The sequence below is a fragment of the Tachypleus tridentatus genome, chromosome 1, assembly GCF_004210375.1.
Source record: "Tachypleus tridentatus isolate NWPU-2018 chromosome 1, ASM421037v1, whole genome shotgun sequence".
In the NCBI taxonomy this organism is placed as follows: Eukaryota; Metazoa; Arthropoda; class Merostomata; order Xiphosura; family Limulidae; genus Tachypleus; species Tachypleus tridentatus.
Window position 1 is genome coordinate 136,513,086 of NC_134825.1, and position 26,632 is coordinate 136,539,717.

General features: G+C 32.2%; 1 protein-coding gene across 1 annotated transcript in view; it reads right to left on the reverse strand.

Annotated features, from left to right (window-relative positions):
- Positions 1–496: 496 nt before the first annotated feature.
- LOC143225094 (stromelysin-3-like) overlaps positions 497–26,632 on the reverse strand; it is a 29,435-nt gene continuing 3,299 nt past the window's right edge. Inside the window, exons 2-11 of the mRNA XM_076453880.1 lie at positions 24,586–24,709; positions 22,987–23,094; positions 13,957–14,060; positions 13,137–13,341; positions 12,583–12,741; positions 11,258–11,443; positions 7,120–7,256; positions 4,208–4,349; positions 2,762–2,943; positions 497–2,028 (exon numbers count right to left, since the gene is read on the reverse strand). Of these exons, the coding sequence (XP_076309995.1) occupies positions 1,849–2,028; positions 2,762–2,943; positions 4,208–4,349; positions 7,120–7,256; positions 11,258–11,443; positions 12,583–12,741; positions 13,137–13,341; positions 13,957–14,060; positions 22,987–23,094; positions 24,586–24,709 (1,527 nt within the window). The 3' untranslated portion in view covers positions 497–1,848. The remainder of the gene's footprint in view (positions 2,029–2,761; positions 2,944–4,207; positions 4,350–7,119; positions 7,257–11,257; positions 11,444–12,582; positions 12,742–13,136; positions 13,342–13,956; positions 14,061–22,986; positions 23,095–24,585; positions 24,710–26,632) is intronic.

The window sequence follows — 26,632 nt, forward strand, 5'->3', positions numbered from 1 at the left end:
AACTTTTTTTGGTCTTACAACCAATTTCTTGCTAAATGATTTGTGTATTACAGAATGAGGAAGTTTACACTATTATGTACTATGTGGTTTCCTGCTTATTGACTATAATTTGTATTTCAGGGACTGTATTTTATGTGGTGTATTGGCTTACTTCTATAAGTTCTTCATACACCTAAAGAGGTGTTTTTATATTATAGTTTATATATCATGTATGTATCAGAGAAGAAGACCTACCATATGGGATGTATTTATTCCATAGTTTATTTTTATTTTGGCATCAATAAGGTGAAGGTCAACAAGCTGACATTTGTTATTTTTTAATATTTTGCATAGAAAGTAGGAATGAAAATTATTGAACACGTTTATACTGACTGTCTTATTTCGCTGTGAAACTTAAATATAATAGAAAATGATGTATTTAACTGTCTTTGAAATTTTATACATGATAAAAGACAAAAGGCAAAAATAAATTAATATACTTTTATTCATCGTACCATCATTTGCAAATGCTTGTGATAATTTTATTAATTTAACTTTGTTATTTAAAAACAACTTGAGATTATTCATATGTTAAAAATGTATAAAATGTTTCTAGCAGGATGCTAACTGCCATAAAGTTAACGTCGTGAATAAATATGGTTCATAAACTTACAAAACTTTTAGAGCGTATGGCCAAAATAAAGTGTATTGTTTGTTGGAGATACAGAACAAAACGATAAGCTACTAAATAGACATTTAGAAACGTGTTCTTCACTTATTATTATACCAATTTTGACGATTTTATAAATTATTAATTGCACTTCATGTTTTAAAAATATTTTGTTAATACAATATTATATATTTATGTACGTTTATGTTATATTTTACACTGTACTTCCCAGTGACACAGAGGTATGTCTGTGGACTTACCACACTAAAAACCGGGTTTCGATACCCGTGGTGGGCAGAGCATATATAGCTCTTTGTGTAGCTTTGTGCTTAATTCAAAACAAAAAGTTACGGTTTAAAATTATATAAGTATTTAATACAAGCACGTGTAAATAACAAAAACAGTTAACAGAAAGAACAGTAATAATAAATTCAGCCAAATAAATACGTTGTAAGTTAGTTTACCAAGTGCTTATCCTGTCCCTACTATTTACTACTGCATACAACAAACGCCCCCGGTAGGAGAGCGGTAAGTTTACAGACCTGCTACATTAATATCCGAGGTTCGATTTGCCTTAAATAATATTTATATAAATTAATATGACTCTGCTTTACAACAGCCAAAAAACTCCTGTAATCAACTGTTATCATAAACGTCTTTCAAAATCCTACACAAAAACACTTCTAATTATTATCTTTTTGAAAACTTTGCCTCCATAATTGTGCTGCCATTTTAGTGTGATTATAAAAAGTATACATTCATTAACGAGTGCATATAATTACGTATATTGTGTTTTTCACCAAAATTAATAACTGATGCCAAAACTATAAATTCAACATTTCTTATCTTGCATTATAAAATTATAAACAATAGTCATCAACAAAAAAAGGAAAAAAGTGTTGTATTAAGACAGAAATTTGTCTTTATTTGACATTAGATATGAAAATGTAAGATTTCACCCAGTTTAAAAATAGAACAATCTTTAAAAATTAATTTCCAATATTAGAAAAAACAGTTTTAGGACAACTTTTGCTGTTCGTAGTTCATTAATAACACAACTACATTTTCTGATCTGCATTCTAAACATTCAAGAAACACAAACATTGTAATTGTAAATTATAAACATGAATAGTCTTAAAAGTAAGGATAGAATAAAAGAACTGTTAGAGTATTACACGTATCTAATGTTTCCCTAAGAGTTAATCGTGTTTCAACTTGTTCCTGGTAACCTCAACTGGAATCTGTTCGCCATTTTGAATACTAATAGAAGCTTTATACAGAAGTTTTCCATACTCTTCTTGCTGGTGGCTCCGTTTGGGTCGACATCCAAACCACCACTTGGATGTGGATCGTGGGAATGGTGGTTTCCCACTGTCTACCTGTTAGATTGAAACAGTTATTTTAGAAAAGTTACTGATATAACTAAAATAAATTTATATGTATACACACACATATATATAAAGTGTACAAGCAGTTATATTAGTGTACTGGAAGTACACTGATTATGTTGTTAATGATATTAGTGACGGTATTTCACTCGATTTATTTACACGTTTAATAGCCGAATTACTTTTAGTTTGGTTTTTATATTTAACATTTATATATGTTAGATTTGGAAAACAAGCGATAATTAACTAGTTCTGTTATTATAAATCTTAAATAAATATTTTGCTAATTTAAAAAATTATTACATTTGTAAAACAATAAACTACGTATAAAATCAATAATGAGAACAAAATAGTCAGATATATTTAACACTTCACCAGAAAGATTTGATTATTCAAAATAAGCTGTGCTTCTCCTTTTACCCTTCCTAATACCTTTTTGTAATTTCCAAGAATTCCTAATTATTATTTAGGAAATACATCCGATTAATAAAAAATTGAAAGAACGATTCACATTTTCAGGCTTAATAAAAGCGAAACATACTGGTTAATGTTCAGTCTCGATTGAAACAGTTTAATACATAAAATCTCCCATTACACTAGTGTTGGTTCTCTTCTGTGTGATACACTTGATAAAAACATCTTGACTTTCTAAATGAACGAATTATATGTATTAGTGATAATTATCACAAGTGTTTCTTACACGCTTAGCGAAAGAATTACTTACAGCAAAAGTTTGGTCGTTAAACCTGTAATAACGCTTTCCTTTGAAAAAGTAAGTCTGACCATTTTCCCACTCTAAAACGGCATTAATGTTGTTAGGAATTCCTTTCCAGTTATTAATAGGTCGAGGATAGTAATTGTTAACTGGTGGATCTTTATGGTTATCGTACCTCCAATAAGAGTCACCTGACGTATCAAAAGTAAATAAAAAAGTTACAATCATGAATTCTAAAATAACCACGTACAAAATAAAGTAACTATAATTATATTTTATATTATTGATCTCAACAAATAAAATTAACAATATGGATCATTGTTTAAATATTTCAATATTGACAAACATATATTACATTTTAGAAGGATTAAAAATGACATTGTCTTCACGGTTATTGTTTGTTGTTTTGAATTAAGCACAAAGCTACACAATGGGCTATTTGTGCTTTGCCAACCACGGGTATCGAAACCCAGTTTTTAGCGTTGTAAGTCTGCAGACATACTGCTGAGCCACTGGGGTTGTTGTTATGGTAGTAGAATCTTTTACCAATAATATGTATTTTACCAATGATGATTTGTTTATATATTTTTGGATTTCGCGCAAAACTACACGAATACTCTCTGCGCTAGCCATCTCTAATTTAGCAGTATAAGACTAGAGGGAAGGCAGCTAGTCATTACCACCCACAGCCTCTTGGGCTACTCTTTTCACCCAAGAATAGTGGGATTGACCATCACATTATAACGTCCCAATGGCTGAAAGGGCGAGCGTGTTTGATGAAACAGGGATTCCAACTCGATACCCTCATATTGTTGGGCCAATTATTTCAGACTCCACATATGAACAGCATGTTCATTCACGCAGAATCCTTATGACATGCCTTGGTACAAATATATGGGAATTCTAAAGAACGATAAGTATTCTAATTTTGAATCATTCAGTTGTCAAAGGGATCAGTGAAGCATCACTATAATGTTGATATTTACATTCTAGTCCCGTAAAATGAAAATAAGAACAAAACATTCTCTTTTCCTAACACTTTTGTACAGCACTCTGAGTAGTTTATCAATTTCTTTTCTTTCTTTTTTTACTTTTTTGGTTGTTTTGTTGAAAAATGTCGCAATCGGTACTATATAAAATAAAATCCGAAAGTAGATTAACTGCTTATTAAACATTTTAATAACTAATGTTTAAAACGAGTGACGTTCTAAAGTAACTTGTTTTAAGCGGCATACAGAGAAAACGTTTTTAACTTCTCAGATTTATCTTTCCAAATCACTGTTTTTATTCAGTAAATTTTGAACATTAATCTTCGATAATTAATTTCTTTGTGAGGTAGTTCTTTTCCCTAGTAAACTTACTACAAAGACAAAAAACTCCTTACTGTCAGAGCAACACTATATGTAACATTATTCAATGAATAATAAGCCTGGCAAACATATAAACAATCAGCACCTTGGAAAAAGTAGGTCTTTCCGTTACCGTTCCAGGTGAATGCTGCATCAACATTGTTCGGTATCCCTTGAAACTCTAAGCTGATTTCTTTTGGATAGCCAGAAGCCATTCTCTTATTCCAAAAACGCCAGCATTTGTGGTCCTACAAAGTTTCAAAAGTTAATAAACAAACTCAAACTTGTATCTTAGATAATAAAATCAGTTTTAATATACCAGAAGGTAGGTAGGTCCCTTGTTGTGATAAATCTTTCTGGTATAGGTGCCCACATTACTTTGTTTAAACATTCTTGTTTATTCGATCGGGTACAAGTACTTATGTTTCTTTATTAAATTACCTTAACACGAAACTCGCTGGTAGATGTTTCAATATTGCAGAATTATTATTTTGATTCGTAAAGCCGCGTATACAACTCTTCTAAAAGTTCGTACGGTGTTCGTATGTATGTACTTATATATGTATTCAAACTGTATATCCAACGATGAAACAGGGATAAGTCCACAAACTTGAAACGCAAAAATTCGCGGTTCGATTCCCTATAGTAGATAGCCCAATATAACTTTGCTCTGAAACAAACAGAAAATATGTAAAAAAAAAAAACAATTTTCCTATAATAAAAATGCTCTTGTAACACTTACAATTACAAATTTTTGGTTTGAATGTATTGTATTTGTCTATTGACCCTTTATGGATAAACAAATTATTATGTTTTAATTATGCAATAATAATATTATATTCTACGTGACAATGTCACAACTAGCGATGGCGATCTCAGTATGTGTTATTTGAAATGTATATCTTACGTTTTATAAGAACTTCGTGAAATAAATCCATATTAATAGCAAACACTCACAAGTATAAAGTGGAATACTCACAAACATGATAAATCTATTGGTTAAGTGTGTGTAATTTTCTATAGGCTAAATGTACTGTTGCTATGGTATCTCTGAGTTGTAAGATATTTAGGAGACTCACAGCATTTAAAAGAAAAATTTTGGGTTGACACAACAGCTGTTCAAACATTAAAAGCATGCTAAAATATGAATACGAAATGTATGAAATAGGTTAACAAATTCCGTAACTAAACATTAATAATATTCCTAATATAGTGGCGGATTATGGAGGCCGCCATTTACCCTTAATTATCTGCTGTAATATACAAGTGCTCAGAAGAACGCATGTGTGCTTTGTTATGTGTTGTAGAACCTTTTGACAGTCAAAATTCGCGGGTGTGCGAAAACCTACCGAAATGTTAGACAGTAGTTTCGAAATTTTGCGCAATTTTGCGGAGCATCTTCTGATGCAGTAATAAGAACTTGCTTATAAAAATATAAATCAATGACTATATCAAACAATGTAGGTAAAACACAATTAATTAATGTGTCAAGTGTTTCGCCATTAAAATCAAAACGCTCCAAGTGGCACAGCCGTATGTATGCGGGCTTATACTGCTAAAAAACGGGTTTCGATACCGGTGGTGGGTAGAGCACAGATAGCCCTTTGTGTAGCATAGTGTTTACATACAAAACAAGGATAGAGGAATGTAATCTATTTGCGTATTAATTTTGTAAATTTCTTTAATAAATAATATACCTTAAAATTCAGTAATTTGGTTTATGAATAATTAAAAATATTTTTCCTTATATGTCTGTTGTTCACCATTACAGAAATAACCTTGCCAAGTGATTTATTATCTGTATTGCTTATCTCAAACCCTCCCAGCCAATCACATGAACACATCTCTTGATGAATACATTGGAATGGAAAAAGAGGAACAAAACAGTCTGCCATTCCTTGACGTCTTCACCAGCAGACAAAGGATATATAAAAACCAAAAAGTTCAACATGTCACCCACATTGACAGATATCTATATTTCTGGTCTTTTCACCCAACCTTGTTAAAACGGGGTATAATCCAATACCTGAACGTGAGAGCAGAAAATATTTGTGATAAGACAAGTCAAAACAGAATGCCATAACATCATTGTGTTTTAAACAGGACAATCGTGTATCTACCTTTATCAAGAATTTCTTTAAAAAGACCATAAGCGAAAGAAAAGCACTATTGCTACTTATCGTCCGTACATGCAAGTTTTCAGTGAAAAACTTTAACGCATAACCAAAAAGTTCAACATAGATTTCTGGTATAAATATTACAAGATAATAAGGTTTATTCCAGCGAAAACGTAAACTACGAAATTTTAAGTTTCTGCAACAAAATATACATTGGAGAACAAGGAAGACAAGTTGAGACAAGAATAAAAGAACAAAAAAACAGCAGAAGACTCATGCAAAAAAAACTTCAATCACTGCAGAAAACGCCATGTCATCTGGATACAAAATAAACTGGGATAAAACTAGAATCATCGACACAAACAAATTTTAGAAGACAAGAAAAATTAGATGTGTATATGCATATCATGTTTTATTTGCAGCAAACAAGATATCTTATTAGCCCTCATGACCAAGATTTGAATATAAAATTATTATTATCGGTTTTTTTCCCACCAAAACTTTTTCTTTCATATGTCTTTGTCCATCCAGTGATCTTCACCTGCTTATCTCTTTCGCAATTCTATTGCCTCGGAAGACCACTATCAACAACCAACAACTTATCATTATTTCCTCATACTTTCGCGCAACATTAATTAGCCCTTCACTATCTGGATGAAGATAGGCTAAAAGTTTATGAACACCCTTGACTGACTTCTCCTTCCTAGAAAAGTTCACAAACTGAAATTTCTGTCAAGATCCGATTCGACACACACTTCTCTTCAACTTGTCAAAAAAATTACCTGCTTTAATATAATAAATCCAGCTACTTAATTCATCCCAAAGAACACTCGTTAAATGGTTTGCTTCAGTCGTATAATCAGGTACCCCCTCCCATCAACTATGAAGACATCTTATCTACCTTGAAAAAAAAAGTGTTTCCGTCAGACCCTGTAAATGCAGCATCCAAATGTCCAGGCAATCCACCCCAGTCATCGGAAATTCGGCGTGGATAACCATCTACCACCCCAGTGAAGTTGATGTTCCAGTAAAAGTCACCTGTGTCGATAAAAACACAACTTCAGATCTTACATCATGTAAAGGTAAATATTTGTCTTCTGTAACATCTGCCTACCAATAGTCTTAGTTTATTTCTGTGTTTATAGAGATATAGCTTAACTTTGTATTATTGTAGGGAAACTGTTTGTCCCTTTGTAATAACTGTTTATCTCTTATTTTGTTTAACGATACTATTTGTCTCCTTTTCTTTGTAATGACATTGTGTGCTTATGTTTCTGTATGGTAACGTGACTTGTTTCTGTTCCATTCTGGTGATGTTATTCGTTTCTCTATGGTAGCGTTATTTGTTTCTGTTTTAGCCTGGTAATGTTATTTTTTTCTGTATGGTAACGTGATTTGTTTCTGTTTTAGTCTAGTGATGTTATTTGTTTCTGTATGATAACGTAATTTGTTTCTGTATGATAACGTAATTTGTTTCTGTTTTAAGTCCAGTAATGTTATTTGTTTCTATATGGTAACGTGATTTGTTTGTGTTTTAGTTTGGTGATGTTATTTGTTTCTGTATGGTAACGTGATTTGTTTCTGTTTTAGTCTAGTGATGTTATTTGTTTCTGTATGATAACGTAATTTGTTTCTGTTTTAAGTCCAGTAATGTTATTTGTTTCTTTATGGTAACGTGATTTGTTTGTGTTTTAGTTTGGTGATGTTATTTGTTTCTGTATGGTAACGTGATTTGTTGCTGTTTTAATCTGGTGATATTGTTTGTCACTATCTGTCTCCATGATCAACTTCATGGTCATGACATTCTGCAATAAATTTTTTGATGTTTCATAAGAATATATACATTTATGTAAACGCATATCGTATATTTGAACAGCACCCGTAGGTTAAGGTATGCATATGAATTATAATTCCTTCAGAAAAGCAAGCATAGTAAAACAAGGTTATTCAGTCAGTGTTCAAGTAATATTCTAAATATTAAAACATTATTCAACATATTTATTGCCTCTGATATGATACATTAAATTAGTTTGTGTGTAACGTTTCATTAATATACTCTTCAGACTTTAAATAACCCGTTGGAATAACTTAAAAATAAAAGAAAATGCCACATTAGAACATAGAAATGAACTAATAAAAAACGGTTAACAAAGGAGATAGCTAAATGGATTTGTGATTTGAAGTATTATTAAAATTATTCACAGCATAGTTTCCTTAAATTGCCGAATTTTTTATCTCTGAGTTTATGAGAAATTATACTACTTAAACTTTCTAATTACTTTTAGTTTTGTATACTTAAATTTCGTTTTATTATATGATACCGTTTGTCATTTTATTTTAAAGTTATGAAATATCACTAGAAACAAGAATAGTAAACATGATAATTGAAACAAACGTATCACCAAACAACAAATCGTGTTCAACCATTACAATTGCCATCTACCATGTCTTGTAATTATCTTTCATTAAAACGTACGTCCACCCCAGTGGCATAGCAATGTCTTGCGTTCTCACAATGTTAGAAATAGCGTTTCGATACCAGCGGCAGGCATAAAAGAGATAGTTCATTTAGTAATTTTGTGCTTAACTACAAACAAACAAAACCATTGCCAACTTTACATATTTTTGTTTTAATGAGCTGTTGTTTGTTTACTAGCATTTGCAACACTGTGTGTCTGTTCATTTTCCTTTTGTTTCAATGATTCCCTTATAAGTTGGTTGGCCCGGCATGGCCAGGTGGTTAAGGCACTCGACTCGTAATCCGAGGAACATGGGTTCGAATCCCCGTCACACCAAACATGTTCGCCCTTTCAGCCGTGGGGGTATTATAATGTGATGGTCAATCCCACTATTCGTTGGTAAAAGAGTAGCCCAAGAGTTGGCGGTGAGTGGTGATGACGAGCTGCCTTCTCTTTACTCTTACAATGCTAAATTAGGGACGGCTAGCACAGATAGTACTCGTGTAGCTTTGCACGAAATTTAAACAAACCAAACCCTCATAAGTTGCTCTGCACCTTTGCCACTAGAATAATCTCGGATCGTCGTTGGCGTTTTTGCTGCTGAATTGTGCTCAGTTTCTGGGTTATCATTCATTTAATTATTTACAGGGACCTGCGCAGTGACTGTCAAGTCAGAGCACTAAAATGAAACTTCTTTATCTTAACAGACCAAAATTGTCGTTAAATATTAATAAGTTATGCATATTACCTAACAGTACAACCAATGAATGATGACAAGAAACCCACTTGAAGTAAAAATATATCTCAGGACAGTTGGTATGGGTAATAACACTAACTAATAAATCAGGTTAACGTTAACCTGAAGATGATCTAGGAAAGTCGAAACGTTGTTTTCTGCTTTATTAGTGGCTGTTAATACCCATAACAGCCATCTTGAGATACATTAGTGCGACCAACGGTTACTTCTTCGGAATATATGAAATTAAAACAAAAGGTTCACTGAAGATAAATTATTTAGTTAGAATTTACCGCATTTTTTTATTTTTTTTACACATACCATTTCACGTGACAATTCTATTCTGTTTTTGCGTCCCCTGGTAGAAGAGCAATACGTTAACGGATTTACAAGGCTAATATTCTGGATTTGTTTCCTGCAGTGGACACAACAGATAGCTCTTTTGTGCTATTATACCAAACATTGTTTATTGTATGTTCAATACTTGAGCAATTTCAAAAGTAAATAAAATTATCCCAAGTTGCATAACGTCTACTGTTTCCTAAACTTTGGATCAAGTCAATTATCTCGCCTTCATTTTGTCCTCTTGGTTGACCTTCTTTTCTTCCTGTTTACAGTTTTCCATTACAAACGTGAGATATGTCACTTCACGAAAAGCACAAATTCTAATATCATACTTTCACCTTTATTCCAATGTATCTGCCATTGAATAGAACTAGTTGTTCATTATTTGTTAGATTTTCTGGTGATAAATACCTTGTTAAAGAGCCTACACTTAGTCATTAAAGATGATCTTTTTTGGCTTTTTGTTCATTATTCAGCTTCATCAGATCAAAGGTATAATTAAAGAAATGTGTTACGTCTCATTCTTATACAAATATTTATCTATTTACATTGTCCTGAATCTACGTCTGTTCAGTTACTTTGTTGGTTTATTTATAAACATCAACTAGCACTAACACATCGAAGAAACATGTCAGTGTGATAGAATCCAAATGTTTCTATTTTGATTTTGATTCAGTTTCTTCTTTGTTGTTTTTCCATTCTATTGTTCTCTTCATAATGTTTATTTTTATGAACAAGTTGCATGTAGATAACACTATGTCAGTATATTTTGTGTTTCTAATTGAATGTTGTATTTATTTGCAAAATTTGTGAATGATATTCTTTTAATCATAGTTGTTTGCTGTTTTGATGTTATAAACCACTATACTTTTTCGGTTTTTGACAAATACAGTTTCAGATTTTCTTCAGTGTTATCATAACTTTCATTACCAGCCATAAGTTTAACATGATCCTATCTCACTATATTTTTTATCAGCAGAGAAATTATCTTTTTTTTAATTTCACAAATCTATAAGTCGTCACCACTTAGCTCATAGTTTTTTTCAAGTTGTCAATATTTTTAGCTACCATACGGTTAGCCCTAGAACTGATTTTAATGCATTATTATAAAATTGTTTGTTTGTTTTTGGGTTTCGCGCAAAGCTACTCGAGGGTTATCTACGCTAGCCGTCCCTAATTTAGCAGTGTAAAACAAGAGGAAAGACTGCTAGTCGTCACCACCCACTGCCAACTCGTGGGGTACTCTTTTATCAGTGAATATTGGAATTGACCGTCATATAATAACACCCCCACGACTGAAAGGGCGAGCATATTTGGTGTGAAGTCCTCCGGGATTCGAACTCACGACCATCAGATAATGAATCAAGCGCCCTAAATACCTGGCCATACCGGACTCATCTGTAAAATTAAAGTGCTTCTGGCATTTAAAAAAATGCAAATATTTCTTTGACCTCAGATTTCATTTAATTAGGATTTGCTACTTGAAAATATATGCAAACCTTTAAAAAAATATGTGTTTCCATCCTCTGTCCTTGTTATGGCATCTATGGAAGAGTCTTGACAGAGGTCTGGGTCATCGCCAATGTCAGGCTGCGGAACATCACTAGTAGCAGGTTGTGGAGCACTGCTACTGTCAGACTGCGGAACTTCACTAATGTGAAGCGAAGCATCATTTGGATTCGCACCTGTTAATAATGTGTGAGATGATATAATATTTGAAAGCACTGCAAGTCCTAAACATTGCATTACTTGAACAAAAGCACTTATCTGAACAACATATTTAGCCCTAATAATGAACGTAAATAACAGTTTCGGCAAATCAAATCTTTAGATAAATAACAATAAAAAGACTTCATGAAGTATTAGGTTGAGGAATAATTCGTGAGCGTTTTTAAATAATTTCATTCAAGCATTACATGCAAGACTATACAATACTTCAATGCATGAACACATTACACCCAAAACATTTATTATGATACTTTATTTCATGTAATACCTAGGTATATAGTATGCATTGTTTTAAACGAAATTGCAAGAAATTAAATGCGAAAAGCAGATGGTGTCGAAAATGCTCGATTTTGTCCACTTGACATTCCATTTAATGAGCTGAAAATGAAAGCAAAAATTAAAGACATATGAAAATCAAACACACCATTTGCTATTAGAGCAAAAATTTATCTACCAAATGACATGAAATATTTTGCGAAAGCGTTTCATTTATGAATATATTTTGTTAACTTGAAAAAACGCTCATGAATTATTCCTCAACCCAATACATTAAGATAATTAACAAATGCACGAAGTTTGAGTCTTTTTCTCCAGTAGTTTAGTACTATTTATGTGTACACTAACAAAACAATTAAACACTATAAAGATATTTCTGAATGACTATAAACACTTTATAATACTATACAAATGGAATTGTTAATATACTAAAATTTTAAGGTGAGACAACTTTCAGTAAGATAACAATATATTTTTGTTTCTTCTCGTATTTATACGATTGAAGACACATACTTTAAATATCATTCACTTTTAATATTATCAGAAAATCTCTTACGCATTGGTTTATATTTAGCTGTTATTGGGAATTTTATAAGTTTTGACGTTTTAGATAAAGTTATACAGTTATCAAGGTGGATACAAACCATGTCAGCTTATCTGAAACCTATAAAACGTTTCAAGTTCTAGCTGTAAACTGTCATTTTATTATATTATATGGTAAACAAGAACGATACGAAATTAATTCAACCATTTGTGTAATTCAACCATTTACACAATAGCATTGTGTAAGTTAGACTAATATGTGAAAGGCTTAGCTCACCGTACAGTGCTTGAATTGCAAGTATATCGTCTTCGTCTAGTTCGTAATTTGGGTCGTAACCTCGATAAAAAGGTGACATCAGTGATGTGGTAACACTTGAATGACGTAGTCCTAATGAATGACCAAGTTCATGTACAGCAACTTGAAAGATATTTGTTCCTGTAAAGTAATATTTAAATTTCTTTTTCAATATCACATTCAAATTTGCAATTAGTTTAACATATACTACACGTGACCTTTGTCTGTGACTAATCTTAATATACCTATCTTTCAAAACAAGTGAGTTTTAAAAATCAGAGAACAGATGTAACAACTTAAATAAATAAATAATTTTTATATTTTTATGTCAGAATTCTCGCGCAAAGGTAAACAAACGGTTATTAATATTCTATTTCTGTAAAACTATGATAAATTTATTTTGCATAAACAATAAAGTTTATCAAAATTTATAAAAAAGTAACTTATTTTTGACATATTTCAAATTATAAAAACACAGATGATTACAATAAATTAAGAAATAAATATAAACCTTTATAACAAATTTGAATGCTTACCATTGTAACTGTCAATTGTCCATTTTTCGTCATCATCAAAATGTACGTCTCCCCCATGTTGTGGAAAAAAAGCATGAGCCAGAGTTTGCCCAACACCATCAAAAGGATCACCGTCGCCATGTTCTTTTGATGTAAACATTATAATAATATGAACGCTCCCAGTTTTTGTATGTATGAAATTTAGAGGTGTGACATCACTCCACATCTATGGAAATACAAAATAATGTATTGTAAAAACCATAATGGTTTTGCTTGCGGTTTAATTTATTACAAGGATCTTCATTAAGTTTAATTTTAAAATGTAGTTAAACTATATTTGAAGAAATATTACAGTTGTGATTAATACTGTTAATAGTTTAATTATCTTTTGATTTCCATAATTTTATAACAAAAACCTAAACGTAAATAACATAAAGTGTAATTGTGAATCATCAAACTATTTACATCATTAACTGCATAAATTAAATTTATTTTTCTCCTTTTGAGTGTGTGAACATTTGATAAAATAACAATTTGTCTTTTGATAGAAAAAATAGTAATAACAATCACATTAACTGACACATACCTCTGAGCGAAACATTTGTTTCAATTCAGTTTTATACTATTGTTATTGTCAAATGTCTGAATAATTATTACTGTAGCTCTTTGACAAATGATTAAATAAAATTCAGTAAATTTTCTCCATCCTCTATGGGTTTATATTTAATACCATGTCTATAGCCGCCACATATTCCAAGTGAACTTAAAACATATTTGCTATTTACAAAAAATATATATATAACAATAATAATAGGATTAATAGCAAAATAGTTCACTTGACCTTGAAAGCTCTTGCAATTTCCTTGTCAACCTGTTCAGAGTTCTTAATAAGACTAGGATACTGAGTGATGCGATAAGTCAAGGTGTTTTCATTCCACTTACTGCCTGCAATGCGAACGAAAACAAACTATTAAATAATATAAAACCAAAAACTGTTTTTCCTTATCATGTGAACAAAGTTTATTAACAGGTGAAATGTATATGCAAATAAATCTTGTATCCTATGATATTAACAAAAGTAACTATTAGCGTGGTAGTGACAATAGCTGTAGTTTTATTTATCACAATATCAAACTATTATGTATACGTGATAAAGATAATAACAATCAAAGTGCAAGAAGTTATAACTTTTTTACAAAGTTAGACTATTAAACTCTCTTCATTATATAAGTTTCGTACATCTCTTTATGTTAACATTGATAAGATTACTTGTAAACTTTAAATGTTCTCTTAACGAAAATAATTACTTCTTAATAATACAAACCTACTATGGTTTTATTGTCTTGACATGTTCTACAGTTATTCTTGTATTCTGAATCAGAAAATGATTTTCATTTTTCTCCATAACGTACATATTTTTCACAAAAGTCACATGTACTTTCACATAAGTGAATCATGTTCACCAAAATCTAGTAATATTTTGTTATGAATAAAATGTTGAAAAACACTGGCTATAGAATACTCTACATCAATCGCGAAGTGAGAGTTTCAGAACCAAAACAGCAATTTTTTTATTGAGGTAAACAAAATAATAAGTTGATTTAAGTAAAAGTTTTTTTTCCCCTATTTATAAAAGTATTCACGCTACAGAAAAAAAAATCTGTTTTCAAAATCTGCGTAGCTGAGTTATGGAAAATCTGTTATTGAAGCACAAACAACTTTTATGAAACATAAATTCGCAGGCGTACTTCGTGTAATAGTAGTAATGGCGGAATAATCGTTGCCAAAGGATGTTACTTGACGCTGATTGGTTCCCTCTATCAAGGGGGTATGAAGAAGCCATAATCCCAAAGGCTGTTATCTCCAAACGGTGCGTCTTCAGGGACACGTTGCTAGGCCGCAATGCTGATGGTAATTATGTCATAGTTCAACAAAGTGTCATCAGATAGCGTAAAGTTGTGGAAAGCTGAAATTATACAACGGTACCAGAAGGCGCTTCTAATAGATGATTACATAATAGTATACAAAGTAGAGAAGTGTTTCTGAGTCATCATGATGGCCCGGCATGGCTAAGTGTGTTAAGGCGTTCGACTCGTAATCCGAGAGTCGCGGGTTCGAATCACAGTAGCACCAAATATGCTCGCCCTCTCAGCCGTAAGGTCGTTAGTAATGTGACGGTCAATCCCACTAATCGTTGGTAAAAGAGTAGCCCAACTTCACATTGACTCTTCTCCCTTCCAATCTTTTCTAGCCTACAGTTGCCATGTTCAGCTGCACTTCGTTATTAAATTAAACGGAATTTATTTTTCCGCATCTTATTTTGGGCTGAGTTAAGGCATTTTATTTGGCACCTTAATCCCGAAAGTAAGTTTTCTCTGGGTATTCTCTTTTATTCTTAGAGCAGAATTTCCTACAAACTTTGGATCTTTCGATCCCAGCAGTGAAAATGAACACCTCATTTAGTGTTAATGTTATATTTTAATGTTTATATTTAACCAGTTAATATTATAATTTTAAAACAACTTATTTTCAGTATTTTTAAACATGAATGAACGTATTCAGTCAGCATTTCCCTACTCTGCTCGACATTGCTCAGTTGACCAATACCCTGACGTCATGATTCGCGCATTATTAAGCCATATGGACCAGTATAATCAAGTATTTCACCTATATAAAGTTCTGATGTGTGTGATATAAAGTGTGTGGCAAAGAATTTGGGAGAAGTACTCTGCTGAGGGGCCTGGCATGGCCTAGCGCGTAAGGCCTGGGACTCGTAATCCGAGGGTCGCGGGTTCGCGCCCGCGTCGCGCCAAACATGCTCGCCCTACCAGCCGTGGGGTCGTTAGTAATGTGACGGTCAATCCCACTATTCGTTGGTAAAAGAGTAGCCCAAGAGTTGGCGGTGGGTGGTGATGACTAGCTGCCTTCCCTCTAGTCTTACACTGCTAAATTAGGGACGGCTAGCGTAAATAGCCCTCGGGTAGCTTTGCGCGAAATTCAAAACAAACAAACATACAAGTCACCATGATAGGTGGCTATGACTCATACAATATATGACTCATAATATAGATAATTTATCATTAACTAAATAATTAAATCGTTTTTACAAGGATGTTTAAGAATAATTCATTTAATCATTATAGTTAAATTACGCTAAAAAGACACTCAACACTAATTAATTAGTTAGTCCTAAAGAGGACAGTGAATGCCTATTCTTTAGTTAATTAATTAATAATTAAGCCATCCTTTCATAAACTAGGTAACATGTTTCTAGGCAACCATGACTCCTACAATACACGTTTGAACAAGAATATAATTAATTAAATCCTCATAAATAGGTTGCTTAAGATTAATTCATCCTAAAAAGAATGTTTAATGCTAATTCATCAGTTAATTAAATTTCTTTTCCATTTGCATGTTGTAAAAGGATGATATCTTAATTAAAACTTACTCTTTTAATTATCAACCAAGTGTTTAAGGATTTTCAGTGACATGAATATATAATTGCCAAAAACAGTACTTAACAACTTTGAATGGAATTACAACTCACAGTGAAAATCATATGTTTAGAATTTTTTTTTTTTCAAAACTACGTAGTTAGTCCAAGGACCAAGTGATTAAAGTTTTGATAACAATTTACATTTTGTAACTAAAATGTCGGTTACTATAATATTTTTATAATAATAAACTAATTAATATGCACTTTACACAAGTAATAAAGTTTTCTTTATTTTATAAATTATATAAAACATTTGAAAACTAAGATAACATCTAAATGTTTGCTTATATGATGAAGTAAAACAAATCTATCAGAGATATATGGACAAGAAATTCAACAAAAAGAGTAAGTATTTGGATCATTTATATAAAATGGAAAAACGAGCTAGAAATTTTACCTTACTATTTTTCAAGTTTCTTTTGATAAAAGGTAATATATATCTTTTATTTCACGTTTTATTAATCCAGTATGATTATAATTCAAATACGTTCTTACTTCCATTATACTAAGTTTGGATATAACATGCAAAGTTAGATACATTGTCTTAGCCTCTTGAAGGTGTAATAATTCAAGCACATAATGAAATATTGATATCGTCTGTCTAACGATTTGGATGTTTTTATCTGACATTGAAAGTATGGAATGAATAACTTTCAATGTTTTACAAATAATACATATTACGTGAATCAGATAGTTGTTAAAATATAAACAATAATCGCCCTACAACTAAATATAAAACTATATAAGAATATCTTATCTAAAGTTTTAATACAATTAGTAACTGTTATACAATTTTAACTGGTACTTTGATACATTTCTAGCCAACACTAGGAACTCGAATACCGTCATAAGATCCGCATCAAGAATAGACGTATATATTGAAGTTAAGAAAGTTTTCACGTGTTTATACTGAATGTAAGATTTTGTAGGTCTATACAAGGGAAAATTGCGATTATCTTGATATCTGTCTGCGACTTTAACTTAGCCTAAGGCCTCAAGGATGTCCTCAAACACTCAGTACCTAACTTTTTCTTTACACCTGCAGAAATAACACCGTAGCAATAATACCAACACCAGTTTATTGTTAAAAGTCAAAAATGATAAGAAAACTATTGTAAATGTAATTATAGTATGGTATACATTTGTAGGGTTCATTAATAAGTACGTTATGTATTATAATTATGCTCTAATTGAATACACTTAGTAATTTGTAAAAGTGAATATTAATTGTTATAAAACTATTATAGTAGTATATGTATGTTTTTGGCAAACATTAAATTGTTATAAAAAATAATCACGTTGTGTTTTAACTAGCCAACTAGTTATTTTGAAATATACTCAGTCAACCTAATCCTGTGGTTTTCTTAATTTTGTATATTTTCTCAATCAAGCAGTCTGTGGCCTTAAATATCAAACACTTCAGACTGTCACACTTTATTTCATTGAACTAATACGTTTTCATCAAACTCTGCTCTACTTCTACATTGCAACACAGTACTTACTTTACAAACCGTGTAAATTAGTCAACTCGTAACTGATCTTTGAACGAGCCTCTCTTAACAAACTGCGTTGGTAATTTCAATATATCCAAGATGCTATATGAGAAAGCTTTATAACTGATTGTCACTATAATTATTTATATGCGTGTTCTAATTTTACATACAAAAAGAAAAGAAAGACATATTGGTGATACTTTAAGCCATGAAAACATATTCCCCAAAGCTCTGAGACCAAATGACTAGCCTTTCGGCAAGAAAACAACCTACTCAATTTTTGCCAACAGTATCACCTATTATTATCAATGAGATACATAAATACTTCTTTCTAAAGAGAATTAATATTTTCCTAATGAAACACATACAAATACAATGCCACCATTGACTCGTCCAAGACAAGACTGTTATGAAAGGGAGGATGAAAGGGAAACATTTTTATTCGACCATGTACTCCTAAAGACGCAAGATAAGTTTATTTTCCATAGACCTCTAACCTTCCTGTAACGTCTAAACTGCCTAAAAATAACTTGCAATTCGTTTCTATCTTTATTAGGAATCGTGACTTGTTCATCTTACCAGAATAAATCCTGACAAGCCTCTTGACTATACCAAATTACTCGATCCATGCCGTGCACTGAATTAAGTCAAGAGCTACAGGCCTATCAATTGAATACATAAAAATAGTCACTGATTCTGAAATCGCTACACAACACCTTCTAACTAATGATTTCTGTTATTACTTTTTCACTTTACAGCCAAAAGACCAAGAAGATGCTCAATCAACCCTGGCAACAGCCCATTAACAATCTCTGGTACATCTTACAATCAACTGTATCCTGTTCCTGCCACTACATTTTTTCTGAAACAAAACTACCAACAACCGGCACAACCACTTTGGAAGAGAACAACAAATCAGACACAAATCACATCACTTCAATCCACTATGTGTGACACCTCAACTTCTACTGACATTCTTAATACAACCAATTAAGAAATGCAGACTAAAATTGCCAAGAAATAATCCAGACTGAGGACCATCATGGAACAGATTGTAGAAAATGGACACGATCCACAATAAAGCACAAACCTCCAAATGCCCAACAGACTGAAGCCTCTCCTAAGTATTGTAACATCCACATAAGGAAGATGCTGTTCCTACATCTGATTCCTTTAAGTCCAATAAAGACAGACAGTGACTCACATCCAGCTAACTTCACATTGACTCTTCTCCCTTCCAATAATTTTCTAGCCTACAGTTGCCATGTTCAGCTGCACTTCGTTATTAAATTAAACGGAATTTATTTTTCCGCATCTTATTTTGGGCTGAGTTAAGGCATTTTATTTGGCACCTTAATCACGAAAGTAAGTTTTCTCTGGGTATTCTCTTTTATTCTTAGAGCAGAATTTCCTACAAACTTTGGATCTTTCGATCCCAGCAGTGAAAATGAACACCTCATTTAGTGTTAATGTTATATTTTAATGTTTATATTTAACCAGTTAATATTATAATTTTAAAACAACTTATTTTCAGTATTTTTAAACATGAATGAACGTATTCAGTTAGCATTTCCCTACTCTGCTCGACATTGCTCAGCTGACCAATACCCTGACGTCATAATTCGCGCATTATTAAGCCATATGGACCAGTATAATCAAGTATTTCACCTATATAAAGTTCTGATGTGTGTGATATAAAGTGTGTGGCAAAGAATTTGGGAGAAGTACTCTGCTGAGGGGCCTGGCATGGCCTAGCGCGTAAGGCCTGGGACTCGTAATCCGAGGATCGCGGGTTCGCGCCCGCGTCGCACCAAACATGCTCGCCCTCCCAGCCGTGGGGTCGTTAGTAATGTGACGGTCAATCCCACTATTCGTTGGTAAAAGAGTAGCCCAAGAGTTGGCGGTGGGTGGTGATGACTAGCTGCCTTCCCTCTAATCTTACACTGCAAAATTAGGGACGGCTAGTGCAGATAGCCCTCGAATAGCTTTGTGCGAAATTCAAAAACAAACAAACAAACAAAACTGATTGTCAACATTTGTTTATTCCAGAAATACGACTTCTCTGTGAGTTGTAATCTCTTTCAAACATGTTAAATTAAATAATGTTTTTGACATTTTACTATATTCATGTCAAAGAAAATTTTTAAACACTTAGCTAATAATTAAAAGAATAAGTTTTAATTAAGATAATGTCTTTTCAGGACATTTAAATGGCAAGGAAATTTAATTAAATGATAAATTAGCATTAATCATCCTTTTTTATAAGAACTTAGTTAACTAATAAATTAGTGTTAAGCATCTTTTTATTATGAATTAATTATAATGATTTAATGAATTAATTGTAAATGATTTGATAAATACGCATTAAAATCCTTTTCACGACGAAATTAACTAATGAAATAGCATCCTCTGGCTTTTTTAGGTTTAAGTAATTAATTAGTGTTATGCTTTCTCTTTAGAGTGATTTAATCATAAACGATTTAAAGAATTAGTCTTAAGCATCCTTTTAAAAAAGATTTAATTAATTAATGATGAATTATTGGCATGATGAGACATGTGTTGTATGAATCATGACCATCTGTTATGACAGCCCAGAAACATATTCTCTATTTCATGGTACTATTATATAACCATCCATTATAGCCGCCTCTCTTGTATTTAAGTATTTAACTATAATTTCAGTCCTCCAAAAGTTTAGTTTTGCTTTCCGACGAAACTTTTTTAAAAAGTGACGTAATAGCCACCTGTCATGATGACCTAACAACGGTGACAACTATGGAAACTATGACGTCTTTATCTCCACCTTCCCTAAAACAGCCAATCAGCGTGAGGCGGCATCCTTTGAGTGCGATTGTTTCGCCCTTGCAATTTGTAAAATATAAAAAATTATTCACTCTTTACCTGCTTTGTAGAAAGTGAATTAGTCCGTAAACAACCACTGGAGTAATTTATTTCGCTATTTAAACAGAAGTTTTAAACATTTCATTTAATATAAACAATTTGTATTTTCTTGTAAGTGTATATAAAAAACATAATACTGAAATTTTCATATTTTATTACATTTCTTTTTCAAGGTAGGTTATGCAGCATATACAGACATGCAAACAGAGCCAGCCTTTGGAAAATTTGTGACCTTCGCGAATTTTATGTTCGGTGCCTATGCTATTATAAAATTGAAAAGAAATGCTTGTTAAAATGTCAATTTTTGAACGGCTTTTGGTAGACACTCTGTGAGAAGGCTCACACTATCCGCTCCAAGGGCTGTCTGTCTTATATGCAAATATTTAAATTAGAACACTGAAGTAGTTAACGTTTTATTTTATAATGACCGCCAACACTGTTTTCTTAACGGAGTCTTGAATACTTATTACGGTAATACTGAGGCTTAATCCTTGGAGAGGACAAAATACAGACCACCCCTAGAATACCGTATTTCACAGTGAAATTTCGTAATTTATAAAACTCGATTTTTTACTTTATATAGTATAATAAAATCAAGAATCAATTAGCTTAAAATTATAACACAGAGTCTTATGTTAAAAGTACTGTTAAAGACTACAAAATTCACTTTTATAGCACGATTTTCATTTTTCAGTTGGCAGGTGTTGGTGACAATAAGAAAAAAGAGTACAGATGAGTTGCTATTTTGTAATCGCACCTGTTTTGTTTATATAAATCTAAAGCTATTCAATGGTTTAATGTTTGGCTAATGTTACAGCTGGTTACACTGAACAACGTGAATCATCACCTAGTTCATTTGTGATGTTACCAACATGCATTTCAAATTTCAGTGTACGTAGGCTAAACTCTTATTGCACAAATACTGAACAAACTATAAAATACTACGCTCAACTGAAGGTGGAAGAACTGTCGGCACTGTAAAATAATGATAAAAATACATTACACAATCAATCACAAGTGTATTTTAAAAATGTATATTAGTTTGGCAAGAGGTGTAAATGGTATAAATTTGGAAGAAGTTTATTGAGGAAAGACAATTTCTTCCATTAACTTCCAAATTGCAGACGAAAAACTGATATGCAAACAACAAAGGAAAAATAATAGGTGTGAAACCTGTAGTATTTCTGTGAAACATCATATCATTCCGTTTACTTAACAATTCTGTATATCACTTGTAGGAACCTAATGGAACTTACTCTAGCTAAGACATTTGTAATTGATTACTGCCCTTCAGTAATCAATTACTAATTCTGGCAGATACTGTTTCTTTCATTATCATATGCTTTACATTATTTCTTGCTTATAAACTGTACACTTTGAATATATTTGCTGGTTGAACATAGAACTTTAATGTATAAGCTGCTTTTTAAATCTTAGTTATACATCTCTTGTAATGATAATTTAAATTTTTACTAAGTCTTACTTTCCTTAAATGTTGTTAAACCTATAAATATAGATTCTTTTCTAACTTTCTCAAGTTCTAGTATAAATTATAGAATTATAGCCTAGAGGAGCAGTTAAGGCAAATGACGTCTGCTTTTTTTGTAGCTGCCCATGGAACAATTTCTTATAAGTTTAGTCTTTGTTATCTCGATGTAACAGCATTTATGAAGTATTATATTTAACTATAATGAATAGTTAAGTAATATTTCAACTTTTCAATAAACACTTACCCTCTCAAAGTATACTTTAGTTTTATATCAATACTAGAATGTAATTTAAATACCATTTTATATGTTTATAGTGAAGATATTATTATTTTGCTGTCTGTATGACGTAACATCAACTTATCACGTATGCGGCTGAACGACGTACATATTTATTATTGAAGTGGATGCACATAAAATAGGATTAAAGTACTTTTTAGAAATGTGTTGCTCAGTACCTATCAAAGAGTCTTTAATAAAGTTTTACTGACCTTCTAAACTATACCTCTTCTTTCTGGTTGAGTTGTTAGGGGCATCTGTGTCTGAAATTCCACAACGGGGCATGATCATCATGCTTATTGTTTCGTTGTCCAGTATCCCTAATAAGATGGACAAAATAACTTCATACACTTACAGATGTCTCTTTAAATGCAGCTCATTAAGCTAAGTAAAACTTAAAATAAGCAGTTGGGAGCAAGCTTATTAAACAATAATGCTTTTAGAGAAAGCGTTGGTTGCCTAGATTCTTAAAAACTTAGGTATAAAAATGAGTAAAAATCAAAACACCTCATTATTACACCTCATTCATTTAGCTGTGCGAGTTATATGTTTTACCTCTTTAAATATTCTTAAAAGAAAACTTGCCTTTGTTTTATACAATTTAACCAGCATGAATGAAATTCCATTTCGGTCTCTGTGCTGAAGAGAAGTCTTCAACATACAGAGTTGAAAACATTGTGCCCACCAGGATCCAAGTTGAAAATAAATGCATAATAAACCTAGATAGTTAGCTATATAAATGTAGTCTAATATTTTTGTAAGCCTCCTTTAAGAATATTAGAAAAAAAAGTTTTTTCATTTGTTGTTCTGAACACTAATTTCAGTTATCAATACTTTATTTAGTTAATATTCAAATCTACTAAGAAGCAATATACCTTGTTTAATCCCTTAATATAACATATACCACTTTCTATTAACAAAAGGTTTTGTTATTTTTAGCTTAAATTTACTTTTTTTCGCTTTCTTTTTATAGGTGAGCATGTTTAGTCTAGTTATATACCTTGAAAAAGCACAAGAATTAAAAATTACTTTTACTGAAAACAAAAAAAAATGTAACTTTACTTTACAAGTTTTCAAAGTGCGCAAAAACCATTATTTTTTTCCTTACTAGAAGCTTCACTGTAATTGAATCATTTAGCGATGGACAAGTAGATTGTTTTAAGCGGTAAACAAGTATAATGTGGATTGCTATTGGTACTCTTTCAATTTAAACTTTTTCGTATACTATTTTAAATGGTAATTAGGAAAAGAAAATATCAAGAAGAAATTTGTTGAAACATGACAATTTTGTGACGTGAAAAACATCACACTACATTAAGCATCTTATCTGCTATCCTTGGTGAATCAACGGTAAGTTTACTGACTTGTAACGTTAAAATCCGAAGTTCAAATTCCAGCAGTGAACAGAGTCAGTGGCGGATTTAAGGCTGTGTGGGTCCAGGGGCTAATAATTTTTGTGGGCTCTACGTCCCACGTAATTTCATATAGAATAAAATTATCAATGGGCCCCCATTAAGACCATATGCCCTAGGGCTAATCCCCTTTAGCCCCTACCTAAACACGCCACTGAACATAGAGCAGACAGCCATTTACTTTTGCACAAAAAAGACAAACAACCCTTATGTGTTGAAGAGTTTGAAATAATAATCTATTAGCATTAATATTAATTATTCTTCAAAACTGTATTTAAATATAGGTTATTTGTGAGGAGTAAATGACAGTCTAAACACTTTATAAGTACCATGTATTGTTTTTCGCACTTCTTTGAGGCATTTCATTTTATAATTAGCTCTTTTAAGTAGGTCACTTACCAGTTTCATCCAACCCTGCAAATTTCTGAAAGTTTTTGATGCCTTTAGTCACAGAACTATAATCCATCATTGAGGAAGACCTTGAACTTTCCTCATCCGTGTATCCAAAATGATTGAGGTATTTCTGTTTGGGATATATAAAACATGTTTTTATAAACTTATATCTATGTATTTTATGTATTAAAGAATACCTCTCCCTAATATGCCATATATGTCTGTGAACTTACACCTCTAGAAACCGGGTTTCGATAGCCATTGTGAGAAGAGTACAGATAGCCCATTGTGTAGCTTTGTGCTTAATTCCAATTAATTAATCAGATAATACAAATATACAATAACATGAACTTTTACTATAGGCAAATTCTAATTTTAATAATTACAATGTTTCAGTCATAGTTTTCAGGACTGGAGGGATTATTATATTACGGTTAATCGCACTTTTATTCATTACCTCAAAGTTGGCAAGGGGTGTTACTAACTAATTGCCTTCCCTCTAGTCTGTCACTTTTAAATTAAAGACGGCTACTACAAATAACCCTGGAATAGCTTTGAACAAAAATTCAACAAAAAAGTGACAGATTACGAGATATGTCTGACATTATATGTTTTTATTTATATGATTAATTTAAAACAAAAGCGTAATGGTTGAATTTGAAACTTATACATCTTACTGCTGTACAAAAAAAGCCATTCAATATTCAACAATTAAGTAAATACTAAACTATTTTACATCCTATGGTTGCATTGCTTAATTAGTAAATGGGGTCTATTGAAATTTGCTCAATTTTTTTTATGAGTTTAACGCCATTATTTAAATTTTGTTTGTTTGTTTTTGAATTTCGCACAAAGCTACTCGAGGGCTATCTGTGTTAGCCGTCCCTAATTTAGCAGTGTAAGACTAGAGGGAAGGCAGCTAGTCATTACCACCCACCGCCAACTCTTGGGCTACTCTTTTACCAACGAATAGTGGGATTGACCGTCACATTATAACGCCCCCACAGCTGAAAGGGCGAGCATGTTTAGCGCGACGGGGATGCGAACCTGCGACCCTCAGATTACGAGTCGAACGCCTCAACACGCTTGGCCATGCCGGGCCCATTATTTAAATGACAGAAAAAAATAACTCTACTCAAGTGAAGAGGATCAATGAGTTAGAACCGAGGAGAAAAATCCAGCTCTAGACAACCAGGATGAAATGACAGAAGAACGGTAAATTAAATGGTACTTAAGGTAAAAAGTTACCCCAAAAATAATTAGGAACCTCGTTCAACATTTGATAGTTATGCGAAGTTTAACACTTTGGAAGAAAAAAGTATTACTAGTTACCTTTTACAATATCTAGTCAGGATATGTGTTGTGTAATAATAAACTGTTTGTTGAAATGTTATCGTTTCTTCTGCATGATACATATTTTAAGACGTTCTAACCGATTAACCGTAGCACTCTCTTTGTTCATCACCTTATAACTCTGTAAACGTCGGATCTGCGTGTGACCTCTTTACCTTCGTTTTGCTCAACTAAGCGCAGTAAATTCAGCTGCCAGTTTTTCTGTACATTGGAATGGAGAAAAATGAAGTTCTCTGTGACAGGAAACGGAGGCGAAACGGGAAGATCGTGGCCCCCTATTGCAAATCTACATGCACACAGGATAAATATTTCGCAAAATTTGGGATTACACATCGCATAATAAAAAATTTCCAGTTTCATGCATATGAGCAACAGTTTCATTTTTGTATGATTACAATGTAAAAGATGTGGTTTATTTTGAGTTTCGCGCTAAACTATAAGATAACTAATCTTCTCTAATTTAGCAGTGTAAGACTGGAGTGAAGGCAGCTAGTCATCACCACCCACTGCGAACTTTAGGGCTAATCTTTTCCCAACGAATAGTGGGATTGACTGTCACATTATATTGCTCCCACGGCTGAAAGAGTGAGCCTGTTTGGTGGAACGAGGATTCGAATGCGAGTCGAACACCCTAACTATCTGGATGATGTAATGTTACCCTTTTTGATTAACATCTAATACTGCAAAACACAACCGTCAC